Here is a 14,481-nt window from a genome sequence, read left to right as displayed (position 1 = left end):
GGACGCACCTGGACGCGAATAGAAACGTTTACGAATTCGTAAACGGCAGCTCGCGGCCACGACCGCTCAAAATCGCTTCACGCAAACGTCACTCGTCCCGTCGCGCCCCCCCGCGCGCGCCGCGATGCCGCCGCGCGCGCCGGGGCCGCCGGACGACGTCTTCCTCGTCCCCGTCGTCACCGAGTGCGGCACGTGCGCGTCCGTGGTCGCGTGCCAGTGGGACGGCGTCGACGGGAACTGGTTCTGCCGCGGGTGCTGGCTCGAGATCGGAGGGCGCGGTCCCGATCCCTCGTGGCCGGACGCGACCGTCGTGTGCACGCGCGATCAGGCGCACGCCGCGGAGGCGACGCGCGCCTGGCGCGCGGGGTTGGACGACGACGACGCCGAGGCGTTGCCCGTCGGCTTCGACGTCGAGTGGAAGCCGAACTACGTCCGCGGCGAGCCCCCTAATCGCGTCGCGCTGCTGCAGCTGCACGCGCGCGGTCTGAGCGTGCTGACGCGGCTCGTCGGCCACGCGACGCTGCACGCGGACATCCTCGCGCTCATGACGCACCCGAACGTCATCCTCGTCGGCGTCGGCGTGAAGCAGGACGTGCGGAAGCTCGCGAGGGACTTCCCGGGCGGCGGCGGTGGCGACGCGGCGGCGACGACGACGACGACGAAGACGACGAAGACGACGACGACGGTGCGCGTCGCGGAGCTCGCGGACGTCGCGAGGCGGCTCGGGCACGAGGGCGGGTGCGGGCTCAAGGCGCTCGCGCTCGCAAACGACGTGTCGACGTCGCACAAGACGAAGCGGCTGACGATGACGAACTGGGAGAAGCCGACGCTGAGCCCGCCGGAGGTGAGATACGGGAGCCAAGACGCGAGCCTAGGCGTCGACGTCGCGGAAAAACTCAGGCGCGTGAACACGCGTTCCTCGCGCTCGCTCGTCCCCGCGCGACCGCGCTCGCGTCTCTCCGCACGCCCCTCGCTCTCGACGCCTCGCGACTCCGACTGACGCGCCCCCGCGCTCCACCCCGCGATCGCTTCGTATGGACAATTACCCTCGAGCAGAGCGCGGCACGCGCCGGAGGGGACGTCGCTCGCCGCGTTTCTCGGCGCGCACGGCGAGACGCTCGCGTGGGGCGGGTGACGATTCGCGTCTCGAAGCGTCGTCGTGTCGAATAGATTTATGAGCGGGCGTTCAGTAGTCGAGATGTGTCTCTCTTTGATAACAAGTGCAGAGGTAAGGTTATTTTCTGGTTACATCACCGACGGTTACGGGCGCGCGCCGCCGCCACCGGTCGGTTCTCTTCTCCTCTCGCGCCGTCTTATCTCGCCCGTCGACGGCCGCGCGCGAAGGAAGTCTTCTCGTCTCGCCGCTCGAGAGCTCACGCGGACTGCGTCGCGAGGAACCCTTCGGTGTACTTCGAGCAGAGCTCCTTCAGCTTCGCGTCGGTCGCGTCGGAGATCACCTTCTCGTTGCGAATCGTGTCCAACAGCGACGTCGGCACCTCCTTCAGCAAACCCTCCTCGAACGCCCCGATGTTTTTTATGTCCACCTTGTCGAGGTACCCCTTCGTCGCGGCGTAGATGACGACAACCTGCACCTCGATCGGCATCGGCACGAACTGCCCTTGCTTCAGCACCTCCGTCAGCCTGCTCCCGCGGTTGAGCAGGTACTGCGTCGCCGCGTCGAGGTCAGAGCCGAACTGCGCGAAAGCCGCAACCTCTCGGTACTGCGCGAGCTCGAGCTTCAGCGAGCCCGACACCTGCTTCATCGCCTTCATCTGCGCCGCGGACCCGACGCGGGACACGGACAGACCGACGTTGATCGCGGGGCGGATGCCCTTGAAGAAGAGCTCCGTCTCGAGGAAGATCTGACCGTCCGTGATGGAGATGACGTTGGTCGGGATGTACGCGGAGACGTCGCCGCCCTGCGTCTCGACGACGGGTAGCGCCGTCATCGACCCGGCGCCAACCTCGTCCGACATCTTCGCCGAGCGCTCGAGAAGGCGCGAGTGGAGGTAGAAGACGTCGCCGGGGAACGCCTCGCGACCGGGGGGGCGGCGAAGCAGGAGCGACATCTGGCGGTACGCCACGGACTGTTTCGAGAGATCGTCGTAGATGATGAGCGCGTGCATGCCGTTGTCGCGGAAGTACTCCCCCATCGCGGTCGCGGCGTACGGCGCGAGGAACTGCAGCGGCGCGGGATCGGACGCCGTCGCGGCGACGATGATGGAATAGTCCAGCGCGCCCTTATCCTTCAGCTGCTTCACGAGCTGCGCGACCGTGGACCGCTTCTGTCCGACGGCGACGTACACGCAGTAGAGCTTCTCGTTTTCCGCGCCAGAGTCGTGCACCCCCTTCTGGTTGATGATCGTGTCGATCGCGATCGCCGTCTTGCCCGTCTGGCGATCGCCGATGATGAGCTCGCGCTGCCCGCGGCCGATGGGCACGAGCGAGTCGACCGCCTTCAGACCCGTCTGCATCGGCTCGTGCACGGACTTGCGGACGATGATGCCCGGCGCTTTGATCTCGACGCGACGCTGCGTCACATCCGTCAGCGCGCCCTTCCCGTCGATGGCGTTGCCGAGGCCGTCGACGACGCGCCCGAGCATGCCGCGCCCGACCGGGACGTCGACGATGGTGCCCGTGCGCTTCACGATGTCGCCCTCGCTGATGGAGGTGTCGGAGCCGAAGCAGACGACGCCGACGTTGTCGTTTTCGAGGTTGAGCGCCATGCCCTTGACGCCCGAGGCGAACTCGACCATCTCGCCGGACTGGATGTTGTTCAGGCCGTACACGCGCGCGATGCCGTCGCCGACGGATAGGACGCGGCTGGGGGAGAGGGACGGGGGGGAGCGCGCGCGGGGGGAAGGGGGCGTCGTCAGCGTGTTGGCGCGGCGCGGCGTCGATCGACCGATCGGAGGACGAACGCGGTCGGATCTTTCCTTCTTCGCGAACGGACGCTTCAAGATCGGTCGAGGGCGAACGGACGGGCGGGGGATCCGCGTCGGGCGATCGGCGGTTCACGCACCCAATTTCCGCCATGTCGAGCGCGGAGTAGTGCCCGGAGATCCTCTCCTCGAGGAGCGAGGAGAGCTCCTGCGCGCCCATCGCGGCGACGGGCGCGGAGGTCCCGAACGCGCGCGCGATCGCGTCGGGGGCCTTGAAACCCTCCGTCGTGAGCGCGGAGGGGGCGAAGCGAAAGTTGGACGCGCGGACGCCATTCCTCGCTTGGGCGCGCAGGATCGAGCTCGCGACGCGACGCATCATCGCGCTCGTTCACGGAACGATGCTAATCTACGGTTTGGACGTGCCGCGGTGAGGTACCGGACAGTCGCGCGCGCGTGCGAAGTGCGCGCAGCGGCGCCGATTACTCCCTTTTCAAGTCGCTGCGTTCTAGGGCTTGGGTCCTTTCGCTCGAGTCTACGAAAATTAAACCGTCGTTCTCGAGTTAATCGCGAAAGGACGGATCACAGATTTTCACTGCACGTCCGCGCGAGTAGAAATCGACTCGCGAACGGCTGCGCACTATTTTTAGGAATAATCTTTCGATGATGATCACACTCCCTCTCCCCTCTCCCCCTCCGCCGCGCGAACGTCTCCGCTCGCCCCCCCGCGCGCGCGCCGCGCGCTCGAACCTCACCCGCGGAAGTTCTGGTACTCCTTCTCCGCGTTGTACGGCGTCCAGATCAGCTTCGACGGATCCACCTCCACGCCCGGCGACCCCGCCTCCTTGAGGTGCTTCTCGATGATCTCCGGCGCCGCGCAGATCACGTACGCGCCCTTCTGATACGCCAAGAGGTTCAAGTGCTGCAGCGTCGATATGATGTCCTCGGTCTTGATCATCGTGAGCTCGCTGAGGTCCTTGATGGACATGACCGCGCGGGACGGGTCTTTTAAGATGGCGAGCAGCTCGCGCGTCCAGTACCCGCGGTAGGACACGAGGCCGAGATCGGACAGCGGCCGCTCGGGCGTGCCAACCTTCCCCTCCTTCTTCGAGAGCTCGTACGAGAACGAGATGAGCATCTTGCCGTAGCCTTTCCGCTGGTACGCCGGGAGCGTGAGGATGCACGCGAGGTTGTACCCTTCCTCGGAGCACTTCTCCTTGGAGAAGTAGCCGACGATGTGATACCCTCGCTCGTCCACCTCGCACAAGACGTAAAACAGAAACAAGTCGACGTCGTAGTACAGCGTCTTGTGGTCCAGGAATAACTTCGCGAGGTAGCACAGGTTCTGGCAGAAGATCTTGTCCTTCTTGCCGTCGATCTCGAAGAACGCCGCGGTCCGCCCTCGCGTCTCGTTGCGATAGATCTCGTCCCCGGGCGGGTGGTACATCTCGTTTTTGCGCAGGTGCCGTTGCAGCTGCTCTTTCCGCTTGAAAAAGTTGAGCGTGAACTCGCAAAAGTAGAGCTTCTTGCACGTCGTGTACTCGGGCGGGAACGGCGAGAAGTACCACGTGTCCATCTGATGCCTCCCCAGCTCCACGGACAAGATGTTGCGCACCTTCGTGCACTCCTCGTGCTCCCTCAGCGCGTTCGGGTCGAAATCCGCGTGCTCCTCGTCCACCTCCTCCGCCTTGCGCTTCTTCTTGTCGTCATCCGTCTCCGCCGTGTCGAGATCCATGTCCGCGATCGTCACCCACGTGTCCAACCGCCGATTAAACTGCTCGTAGTGCACGTAGTACTCGTACTCCTCCTGCCCCAGGACGCCCTTCGGCCCAGCCCTGCGCTCGATCACGCGCACCGGATACATCTGGCCGTCGCGCCAACGGCAGCTCACGCGCGCGCCGACGTCGAGCGGAAGCATCACGCCCGACGCCGCGTGCTTGACCTTCACGACGTCGGGGTGGAGTTGAAAGGCGTCAGTTGAAGTTGAAAGGCGCCGAGGGCGGAGATTGAAAGCGAGGGATGGGCGGAGAGATGCGCCGGGAAAAGTCCTTAAGAAACGGCGTTCACCACGCCGACGCGGTCGTATGGGAACCAGTGTATAGAACGCACCTTCACGACGTCCTCCTCTTTGGGCTTCGGGGGGAGGAGGGAGGTGTCCACGGGCGGGCGGGCGTTGCCGCCGGTGTGGTGCGCCTTCTTTTCCTGCTTTTCCTCGCCATCCTGCTGCGAAGGGAGGGAGGGAGGGAGAGAGAGAGAGAGAGAGAGCGTCAGGACGATCGATCAGATTAGATTAATTAATTATTCGTTCGCGAGAGGACGAACAGAAGCGCGACTGACGCGTTGGCGGGAAGGGCGGAAGGATCGAGGGTGCGCCCGCGACGCGCGCGCGAGGGATCGCGACGCGGGGGAGGGTTCGACGGCGGTCGCGACGCGCGCACCTTCTCCGTCTTCGGCGTGTCGTTTTCCTTGCCCGTCATCGCGTCGCGCGTCCCGCGTTTCCTCCCGTCGCCGGTCCCGCGCCTCTCCGCGATCGACCGTTCGATCCGCGCTGTTGTCGCGTGTCGGAGCGCCCCACGCGCGTGAGATCTCGCGCCTCGATTCTTCGCCGTCGCGTCGCGCGCTCGAAGCCCTTCTTCCCTCGACGCGAGCGCGCGCTCTCGCGCCCTCCTTCCGCGCGTGCGCGCGCGCTTCGCGAGCCGGCGACTGACGCGCGGTCGTCGCGACCGCGTGCGTTGGCTCGGCGCGCTCGTCGGTGTGCGCGGCTCGCGCGAGCGCGGGGCGGTGCTCGCCGCACGCGGGGACCGGTCGACCGACCACGGATGAACGTTCCTCCAGCGGGGACTACTAAAAATGCATCACCCGTCCACATCCGCCCGCGCGCTCCTGGAGCGTCGCACGCACGATGAGCGCGATCATCGGCGATCCGCGCTTCCCGCGCACGAAGCGGTTCGACATGGAGGAGCGTAAGCGTCTCATCTTCAACGCGAAGCAGCGCAACTTCGGGGTGCGTCGCGTCTTCTCGCCGTCGTCCTCCGTCGCCCCCGGTCAGAGAGTCGTCGTACCCCTTTTAGGGGGCGCATCCATCATTCGTCGTCTCGACCGCCGCGCCGACGCGTCGCTCCTTCCCTCCTCTCCCGCCTCGATCTTCAGGTCGACGTCAACGCGCTCGCGGCGCAGAAGGCGGAGAAGCAGCTCGCGGCCGCGCGCGAGGCGGAGTACGACAAGCACCACGCGTCGATGACGGCGTACTACGACAAGCAGCTCGTGCTGATGGAGCAAGAGCGCCGAGAGGTGCAAGCGGCGCTCAACAGAAACGTCGCGGAATTCCGCAAGGAGCATCAGGTGCGCGCCCATCGACGGCGGCGACCGCGCGGCGCGTTGAGGCTTTCCCTTCTTCGCGCGCGGGCGTCGAGCGCGCGATCCTCGCGCGGCGCGCGGCTCCCGCCTAGATCCATCCGTCCGTCCGTCCCCGCGTCTGACCCAATTTGGAAATTTCGCTCACCCCGCGCGCTCCGCGTCTTCGTTCGTTCCAACAGAAAAAGGAGCAGCGACGCGAGTACGATCTCAGCGACCCCAACGCGACGCGCAACTCCCTCCCCGCGCGCGTCGGCGACGCCGACGCGCGAATCGGCGTCTCCTCCGCGCAAGTCTTCGAGGGCGAGGACCTGCGCGCGGGCGAGCGCCGACGCGTCCAGGCGGCGCAGCAACGCGCGTGGTGCGACGCGCAACAAGCCGAGCGCGACGCAGCGACGCTCGCGGAGCAAGAGGCGGAGATCGCGCACGGCGAGCTCGTGAAGCAGCAGGAGGCGTACCAGAGCGCGGTCGTCGCCGCGCAGGAGGAGGCGCGGCGCGCGTTCGAGAGGGACGTCGCGCGCGAGAACGCGGCGCTCGCGGAGGAGGCGCTCGCGAGGGCGATCGAAGAGAAGCACGCGTCGGACGCCGCCGCGGAGGCGGAGGCGGAGGCGGTGGCGGTCGACGCGACGCTCGCGGAGGATCCGAGCGTCGGCGCGACTAACTACCTGAGCGAGACGCGCGTGCGCGCGGACCACTGGAAGGGGATGCGTCGCGAGGATCACCTGCGGTACGCGGCGGAGCAGCAGGCGCAGAGGGACGCCAAGGCGACGGCGGCGGAGGAGGAGGCGGCGGCGAATCGCGCGCACTTCGCGCAGGCGCGTTCTATCTCACACTGGTCCCCATACGATCCCGTCGGCGTGGTGAACGCCGATCCTTGAGGACTTTCTCTCCCGGCGTGTCTCTCCGCCCACCCCACGGTTTCAATCCCGACACACCTCGACGCCTTTCAACGCCAACTGACGCCTTTCAACTCCACCCCGACGTTCGCATTGTACGGAACGACCCGCAGAGCGAGCTGGTGCGGAAGACGCTCGAGCAGCGCGCGGAGCAGGTGGAACAGTTTAAGCTGGAGCAGCGCGCGGCGGTGTTTAACACCGTGCGCGCGCAGAGGGAGGAGAAGCATCAGAGGGACGCGTCGACGCGGCGGTCGTTCGTCGAGAACAGCATCGGCCCGGAGTATTTCGGGTACTTTGGCAACTCGGCTCGGTGACGCCGCGACGGCGACGGATGCGGTTCTCGCTGTGCTTAGGTCGGCGGCGGCGGGCGCGTCGACGGACGATGGATGTACATATCACATCACGCGCGATAGATCACGGAGAACCACCGCCGCCTTCGCTTCGCGCGAGGTCGCGAGTCCGAACGCGACGGCTGAAATCTACGACACAAAAACAGTAAACAGACGATGATGCGCTCCGACGGCGCCCGAGCGCTTCATTCGTCCCCGACGCGCCGCGCATCGCACGCCGTCGTCTGAGAGCATGTCCTCCGTCGCCTCCTTCCGCGTCGCCGCCGCGAAGGCTCCCGCCGCGAAGACCGCGCGCGCGGTGCGCACGACGCCCCGCCCTCGATCCGTCTCCGCCCCGCGGTCGCGCGTTATCTAGCTAGACTATCCTCGCGCGTCAGTCGCGATCGTCCGTCGTTCGATCGACGCGCCGCTCATCATCCATCCCGTCCCGTCCCCGTCCCCGTCCCCGTCCCCGTCCCCGTCCCCGTCCCCGTCCCCGCGTCTCCCGACAGGCGCGCTCGACGCGATGCGCGGCGACGACCCCGCCCCCCCCGGCGGTGTCCCGCCGCGCCGCCGCGCTCGGCGCCGCCGCGCTCCTCTTCGGCGCCGACCGCGCGGAGGCGGTGGAGTGCAACCTCGTGACGCCGTGCATGCCGGGCACGGAGCCCGGCGCGCCGCCTCGGTACGTCCTCCCGGGTCCCGCGTACTCTCCCGCGGAGGCCGCGGAGGCGCGGTTCCGGGAGAAGATCCAGGCGGAGCGCGCCGCGGAGAAGGCGGCGACGCAGAAGAGGTACGACGCGTTGGAGGCGGCGGAGGCGGCGGCGAAGGCGGCGGCGGAGGCGGCGGGGCCGTGATGCGAGTCGAAGAGGACGAGAGTCATCAGGTTGTATCGCGAAAAGAATGTTCTGAATCAGCCGTCGTCGTCGTCGTCGCGTCTCGTCATAGCAGTCCGCGCGCCGCGCGGGGGAGGGCGATGGAGATCTCCGACGCGGAGCGCCGCGCGGAGGAGGCGGAGGCCCTCGCGGCCATCTACGGCGACGACTTCATCCGCGCGGACGAGTGCGTCTGGGAGATCCTCGTGCCGACGTCCTCCTCGTCCGACGCGACGTCCGCGGCCTACTTCGCGGCGACGGGCGAGCGCGCGCCGTCGCGCGTCCGCGTCCGCGCGTTCCTCCCGCCGTCGTACCCCTCCTCCGCCGCGCCGCTGTTCGAACTGTCGCCGCCGGAGATGTTCCCGTTCGGGAGGCACGAGATCGCGACGCGCGAGATGGCGACGCGATGGGCGGGGGACGAGGTCGTCTACGACGTCGTCGAGCGCCTCCGAGACACGATGGAACGATGGCGCGAGGAGGACGAGCTCCGAGGCGGCGGCGAAGACGACGCGAACGCGGAGGAGGAGGAGGAGGACGGCGACGACGAAGATGACGCGGCGGAGGAGGAGGAGGAGACGGGGGACGTGTGGGACGCGGACGCGCTCGAGGCTGAGCTCGCGGCGCTCGCGCTCGAGCGCGCGTCGAACGATCGCGATCACCGCGGACGACGACGCGGCGCCGGCGACGACGGCGATGGCGACGGCGACGCCGCTCTGATGGGGTGGACCGAGGACGACGTCGAGGCGCGCATCGTGCACGGCACGCCGTTCACGGAGAAGAAGAGCACGTTCCAGGCGCACCTCGTGACGGGCGTGACGGACCCAAATCTCGTGGACGTCGTGATGAGCGCGTTGCGACGCGACGGCAAAGTCGCGCGCGCGACGCACAACATCATGGCCTATCGGATCAAACTCCCGAACGGCACGCACGCGGCGGACCACGACGAGGACGGCGAGAGCGCCGCGGGAGGGCGGCTGCTTCGGTTGCTTCACGTCACGGACGCGACGGACGTGTGCGTCGTCGTGACTCGGTGGTACGGCGGGATTCACCTCGGCCCGGATCGGTTCAAGCACATCAACAACGCCGCGCGCGATCTGCTCGTCGCGTGCGGCGTGGTCAAGGGGTAGGGGGTAGGGGGTAGGGGGTAGGGGTTTAGGTTTAGGTTTAGGGTTCGTAGCGCACGCGTCGACGTGGGTGGTATGTACAACGCGAGACACGGACGACCGACGTGCTCCTGATCTCGCGACGCGACGCTAATCAGCGAATTCAGCGACCGCGGCTTCGGCTTCGGCTTCGACTGCGACTGCGACTGCGGCGTCTCCCTCCGCCGCCGCCGCCCGAAGAGTCGTCGTGCGAAAACCTGCATCGATCGCGGTTGCACCGCCCCTTCAAGAAGTCGTAGCAGATGTCCCGTCTGTGCCCTTCGCCCTCGTGCCTCCGCGTGTTCTCCCTCGGCTCTCGTCTGTCTCCGTACGGATGATGCCGCGACCCGCCGCCGCCGCCGCCGCCGCCGCGTCGATCGTCCCTCCTCCTGTCGTCGTAATCGCGGTCGTAGGACCTGTCCCTGCCTCCTCTGTCCCTGCCTCCTCTGTCCCTGTCCCGGCCCCGGTCGTCGTACCGGTCGCGGCTGCGGCTGCGGCTGCGGCCGCGCCCGCCGCGTCGATCGCGCCTCTCGGAGTACGCGATCTCGTCCTCGATGATTCGCGCCGCGCGCTGGCGATCCCTCGGGTCGTCGCCGAAGACGCATATGGTCTCGAACCCCTCCCGCCCGCCGCGCGCGGCGGACGACTTCTTCTTCTTCTTCTTCTTCTCGCCGCCTCCGTCGTCGTCCATGTCGACGTCATTCACGTCGTCGTCCCCGTCGTCCCTCTCGTCCCCCGCCGGAGGCTCGTTCGTGAAAATGAACGTCCGCGTCTTTTGCTCCACGGAGCGCAAGTTCGCCCCTTTGTGCCCCGTCACGTAGCCGACGTGCGCCTTCGGACACTCCACGATGGTCACGTCGTCGCGATCGCTCACGTCCACGTACAACTTCCCCTCTCGCTGTGTCATCAACCACTCGAGGTACTCGCGGCCTTGGCGCCGCTCGCGCGCGTTCCCGGCGATGAACGCCACGGTCCCGATGTATTCCATGATGCACCCGGCGGCGGCGGCGAGCTTCTTTCGCGTGCTCCCGCGAGCGCCAAGCGCGTACGAAAACTCATCCGCCGAAAACGGAAACGTGTCGTAGTCGAAGTCGTCCCCGGGCTCGCCGTCGCCCGGCTGATCCAGCGGCGTCCGCAAGCTCTCGCCGTCTAAGAATGCCCCGGGCTTCTTGTGCTCGACCGCGGACATCACCTTCAGCTCCGAGCCTCTGCGCCCGCGCCTCGACCCGAAGATCGCGAGGATCTCCTCGTCCCGCTTGGCGCCTGAAGGGACGTCGGGGCGGAGTCGAAGGCGTCAGAAGCGAGGTTGAAAGGCGTCGAGGCGCGTCGGGATTGTGAGCGAGGGGTTGGCGGAGAGAGACGCCGGGGAGAAAAGTCCTTAAGGAATGAAGTTCACAACGCGAACGCGGTCGTATGGGAACCGGTGCGAGGAGGACGCGCCCGAGTCCTTCGGCTCGGCGAAGAACATCAGAGTCCCCTCCTCCTCGACGTCCCTCAGCACCGCGCCGCCGCGTCCCATGACGAACCCGACGCACTCGGTCGGGACGCGGACGATCGACAGGTCGTCCCTGCGAAGGTTAGGGTCAATCGCGACCGGGCCGACGCGCTGTTGGAGGATGAACGCGACGTAGTCCTTGGCGCGGGTCACCGCGGCGGCGTCGCCGGAGATGAACAGCTTGCCGCCCGAGCCTCTGCCCTCGTCGCGGAGGTCGAGCTTCGCGCCGGAGACGCGCGCGATCTTGTTCTTCGTGGAGCCGCCCTGGTCGCGAGGGGAACGACGGCGGTGGTGTTCGATGAGGGCGCGTTCGGGTCGGGGCGGGCGAGCGAACGAGAACGACGAACGAACGAAGGTGAACGCAATGAAACGACGACGAACGAGAATGATGACGGCGCGACGATTGGAAAGGAAGAATTGACGGATCGGACGAGACGCTCGAGGGGCGTCGCCGCGCGGGACGCACCCTGCCGAGGACGAACGCGGCGTCCTTGTCCGAGACCTCGATGACGTCGCCCTCCGGCGACGGGCGTCGGTCGCGCTCGCGGTCGCGCCGCGGCGGCGAGCGGCGAGGCGATCTCGAGCGCGAGCGGCTGCGCGATCTCATCGGCGAATCCTCCCGGACCGGCGACCGCGCGCGTCTCTTGTCGTCGTCGTCGTCGTCGTCGTCCGAGGCGTCCATCGCCTCTTCCGGCTCGCGATTCGGGCTCTTATCGTCGTCGGACATCGCGCGGGATGGAAGCGGGAGCGGTGAACGCGTGCGGCGGCGCCGAGGCGTTGTGACGAGACGACGACCGGCGGCTCGATCCGAGCATTGGTGGCGGCCGGAACTGACTTTTCCGAGAGACGAACCAGTGCACTGGAGTGCCTTCTGTCTACACTCTGAGTGATGACTATCTACCGTCGCCGTCCTACCTCGCCGCTCTCCCCGCTACCGCGCCGCTCCCTCGCGCGGCGACGCACCAGAACACGGTCGCGTGCAGAAGCAAAAAGTACAGCGCGAACATCGTCCGCGACGCGCGCGTCCGAAGCACGCTCCGCGCCACTCTCCCGCCCGGACCCAACCCCGCGCTCTCCTCGCTCGCGCGGAATTTCTCGTACGGATTTATAGACAGCCGGTACGCCTCATCGTAACGCGCGACGACGCCGCCGTCGTCGCCGCCGGGGAGCGCGTCGAGTCCGACGCCGCCGCCGCGCGCGCCGCCGCCGACGCCGCCGCCGGGGATGCAGCCGTAGCGCGCGGCGCGTCGCTGCATCAACTCACCCAGGACGCCGCCCCGCGCGGGCACGCCGGCGGCGTCGACGCGAACGATGGTCTGCCCGCCTCTGCCGCCGCCGTTCGCGCCGGCGCCTTTCTCCGCGTAGTACGACTGCAAGTACCGCACTTTTTCGAACAGCGACACGTTGTCGCTCTTCAGCTTGGCTTCCGACGCGCGCGAGGCCTCGAGGTCGGCCTCTAACGCCCCGGTCTGAAGCTCCAGGTCTTCGACGCGGCGTTTGAGCCGGTCCCTCTGTCCCGCCACCACCGGGAGCAAGTCCGGGTCGAGTACCGCGCCGTGTTTAGCCGTTTTATCACCATCAGCCCCTTCGCCGCCGCCGCCGACGCGGACGAGGTGCTGCTCGAGCTCGTCGATCGTCTGCTCGCGTCGTCGAAGCTCCGCCGTCGCGTCCGCCGCGCGTCGCGTCGCGTCTCTCAGTTCCCTCTTCGCTGCCGACGTCTCGCGCCGAGACGCCGCGAGCTCGTCGCTCAGCCGCCGATTCCGCCGCTGCACCGCGAGCAACGGCGTCAGCTGCTCGACGTCGTCGTCCGCCGCGTCCTCCGCGTCCACGAGCGCGCGCAGCGTCGCGATCTTCGCCTCCGACGCCGCGACCGACGCGCGACTCGGCGCCTCGCGCAGCCGCCGCTCCAGGTCCGCGATCGTCGCGTTCGCGTTCGCGAGCTCTCTCGCCGCGTCCACCGCCTGATCCACCGCGCGCGCGTTCGCGAGCTCGAGCGCGCGTTCCGTCTCCTCGATCGCGGTCTTGAGCTGATCCGCGACGCGGTTCGACACCACGAGCTTCTCTTTCAGCGCCGCGACGGACGCGCCGTCGCCGCCGGCGTCGCCGGAGCCGGAGCCTGCGCCGGCGCCCATCCCCGCCGCCGCCGCCCACGCCGGGCTCGCGCCGTCGCTTCCTCGCGCCCCTCGCGCGTTCAGCTCCTGCCTCAACCGCGCGGTCTCCTGTCGCATGCGCTCCACCTCCTCGACGAGAGACGCGTCCTCGCGCTCGTCGACGTCGCGCCCGCGCTCTCTCGCCTCTTCGAGCTCGAACAGCCGGCCCTGCGCGTCGTCGTGACGACGCGCCGTCTCCCTGAGGGTCGAGGGTCCATTCAAAGCGAAGTCGGGGTGGAGTTGAAAGGCGTCAGAAGCGGAGTTGAAAGGCGTCGAGGTGTGTGCGTCGGGATTGAAAGCGTGGGGGGGTGGGCGGAGAAATGCGCCGCCGGGTGAAAAAGTCCTTAAGGATCGGCGTTCACCGCGCCGACGCGGTCGTACGGGAACCAGTGTGAGATGGTAGAACGCGCCTGAGCGCCGCCTCGGCTTTCTCTCTCGCGACCGCCGCCGCCTCGAGCTTGACCTCGAGCTCCGCGACCGTCTTCTCCGCGTCCGCGACGCGCGTCGCGACCGCGGCGTCCACCTCTCTCTCTCGCGACTCGCGCAGCGCCTCGAGCTCGGCTCTCTCTCTCGCGGCGACGGCGGCGTCGGCGGCGGCGGACGCGAGGCTTCGATTCGCCGCGTCGAGCTCCCTCCGCAGCGTCGCCGCCTCGCTCGCGAGCGCGCCGAGCGCCTCGGCGGCCGCGAGCGATTTCGTCAGCGACTCGGCCGGGTCCGGCGCGTCGTCCAGATCGTTCAGCGTCGACATGAACGCCGTCTCCGCGAATTCGCATCGCGTCCTCGTCGCGTTCACCTCGTCGCCCATCGCCTTGATCAGCGCCCTCTGGCTCGCCGCGGAGGGATCCGACGCGTCCTTCTTCGCCGCCTTCGCGACGACGCCGAGCGCCTTCGCGCGCGCCTCGCCGTCCTCCTTCGCCGATGCCATCTCCATCGCCGCGGACGTCCAGTCCTCGCGCTTCTCCGCGAGCGCGAGCTCGGTCCACCACTTCGCGCACGCCTTCGCGCTCGCGATCGCGTCGGACGACAGCGCGACGTCGCCGATCGAGGAGGGGTTGGTCCCCGCGAAGCCGGTCGCGTCGAGCCTGGACTCGAGCTCGTCCTCGAGGCGGTCCAGCGCGGCGTTGATGAGCGAGTCCCCGAGCTCGGTGATCTTTCCGATGGTCGTCATGGTCGCAGGCGGTGCCGTTCGCGTTCGCGCGCGCGCGCTCGAGATTCGGTCGATCGCCCCGGCCGAACGAAGCCCGGTCCCGGCGCGACGCGCGCGCGACCTCCGCGTCCCGTCTCGCGGACGACCGCGCCGCGCCCGAGGCCGTCGCGCGTCGCTTCTCTCTCGCGCGCGCGCGGGGGGGGGGGGGGGAAANANA

The 14,481-nt window shown here is 68.1% G+C and overlaps 7 protein-coding genes across 7 annotated transcripts; 4 read left to right on the top strand and 3 right to left on the bottom strand.

Moving 5' to 3' along the window:
- Positions 1–124: 124 nt before the first annotated feature.
- Positions 125–1,236, top strand: MICPUCDRAFT_55961 (uncharacterized protein; the record flags this gene model as incomplete). The annotated part of the gene is made up of 2 exons (XM_003057089.1): positions 125–904; positions 1,057–1,236. 2 exons carry the CDS (start codon positions 125–127, stop codon positions 1,168–1,170), a joined length of 894 nt encoding a protein of 297 aa, XP_003057135.1. The 3' UTR covers positions 1,171–1,236.
- MICPUCDRAFT_55960 (ATP synthase) lies at positions 1,192–3,312 on the bottom strand. Its single transcript, XM_003056628.1, has 2 exons — positions 3,023–3,312; positions 1,192–2,823 (listed from the first exon to the last, which is right to left on the bottom strand). Exons 1-2 carry the CDS (start codon positions 3,259–3,261, stop codon positions 1,374–1,376), a joined length of 1,689 nt encoding a protein of 562 aa, XP_003056674.1. The 5' UTR covers positions 3,262–3,312; the 3' UTR covers positions 1,192–1,373.
- Positions 3,313–3,630: 318 nt separating this feature from the next.
- MICPUCDRAFT_45330 (histone acetyltransferase) lies at positions 3,631–5,624 on the bottom strand (the record flags this gene model as incomplete). The annotated part of the gene is made up of 3 exons (XM_003056627.1): positions 5,318–5,624; positions 4,989–5,102; positions 3,631–4,821 (listed from the first exon to the last, which is right to left on the bottom strand). Exons 1-3 carry the CDS (start codon positions 5,354–5,356, stop codon positions 3,631–3,633), a joined length of 1,344 nt encoding a protein of 447 aa, XP_003056673.1. The 5' UTR covers positions 5,357–5,624.
- Positions 5,625–5,781: 157 nt separating this feature from the next.
- Positions 5,782–7,591, top strand: RIB43A (flagellar protofilament ribbon protein RIB43a; the record flags this gene model as incomplete). The annotated part of the gene is made up of 4 exons (XM_003057088.1): positions 5,782–5,883; positions 6,030–6,221; positions 6,416–7,048; positions 7,243–7,591. 4 exons carry the CDS (start codon positions 5,782–5,784, stop codon positions 7,441–7,443), a joined length of 1,128 nt encoding a protein of 375 aa, XP_003057134.1. The 3' UTR covers positions 7,444–7,591.
- A 517-nt stretch (positions 7,592–8,108) lies between these two features.
- Positions 8,109–8,312, top strand: MICPUCDRAFT_55957 (uncharacterized protein; the record flags this gene model as incomplete). Its single annotated transcript, XM_003057087.1, has 1 exon — positions 8,109–8,312. One exon carries the CDS (start codon positions 8,109–8,111, stop codon positions 8,310–8,312), a length of 204 nt encoding a protein of 67 aa, XP_003057133.1.
- A 374-nt stretch (positions 8,313–8,686) lies between these two features.
- MICPUCDRAFT_61989 (uncharacterized protein) lies at positions 8,687–11,333 on the top strand (the record flags this gene model as incomplete). The annotated part of the gene is made up of 3 exons (XM_003057086.1): positions 8,687–9,832; positions 10,536–10,735; positions 10,913–11,333. The coding sequence occupies one exon, from the start codon at positions 8,687–8,689 to the stop codon at positions 9,455–9,457; it is 771 nt and encodes a 256-aa protein (XP_003057132.1). The 3' UTR covers positions 9,458–9,832; positions 10,536–10,735; positions 10,913–11,333.
- Positions 11,334–11,878: 545 nt separating this feature from the next.
- On the bottom strand, positions 11,879–14,285 carry MICPUCDRAFT_55954 (uncharacterized protein; the record flags this gene model as incomplete). Its single annotated transcript, XM_003056626.1, has 2 exons — positions 11,879–13,316; positions 13,480–14,285. 2 exons carry the CDS (start codon positions 14,283–14,285, stop codon positions 11,879–11,881), a joined length of 2,244 nt encoding a protein of 747 aa, XP_003056672.1.
- Between the last annotated feature and the right edge of the window lie 196 nt (positions 14,286–14,481).

Source organism: Micromonas pusilla, assembly GCF_000151265.4.
Source record: "Micromonas pusilla CCMP1545 genomic scaffold MICPUCscaffold_3, whole genome shotgun sequence".
In the NCBI taxonomy this organism is placed as follows: Eukaryota; Viridiplantae; Chlorophyta; class Mamiellophyceae; order Mamiellales; family Mamiellaceae; genus Micromonas; species Micromonas pusilla.
This window is presented reverse-complemented; position numbering and strand designations above follow the sequence as displayed.

Coding starts and splice junctions, on each gene's coding strand:
- MICPUCDRAFT_55960 (XM_003056628.1), bottom strand. CDS start 3,261: ATGATGCGTCGCGTCGCGAGCTCGATCCTGCGCGCCCAAGCGAGGAAT. Junction 2,824..3,022: donor CTCGACATGGCGGAAATTGG/GTGCGTGAACCG, acceptor CCTCTCCCCCAG/CCGCGTCCTATCCGTCGGCG.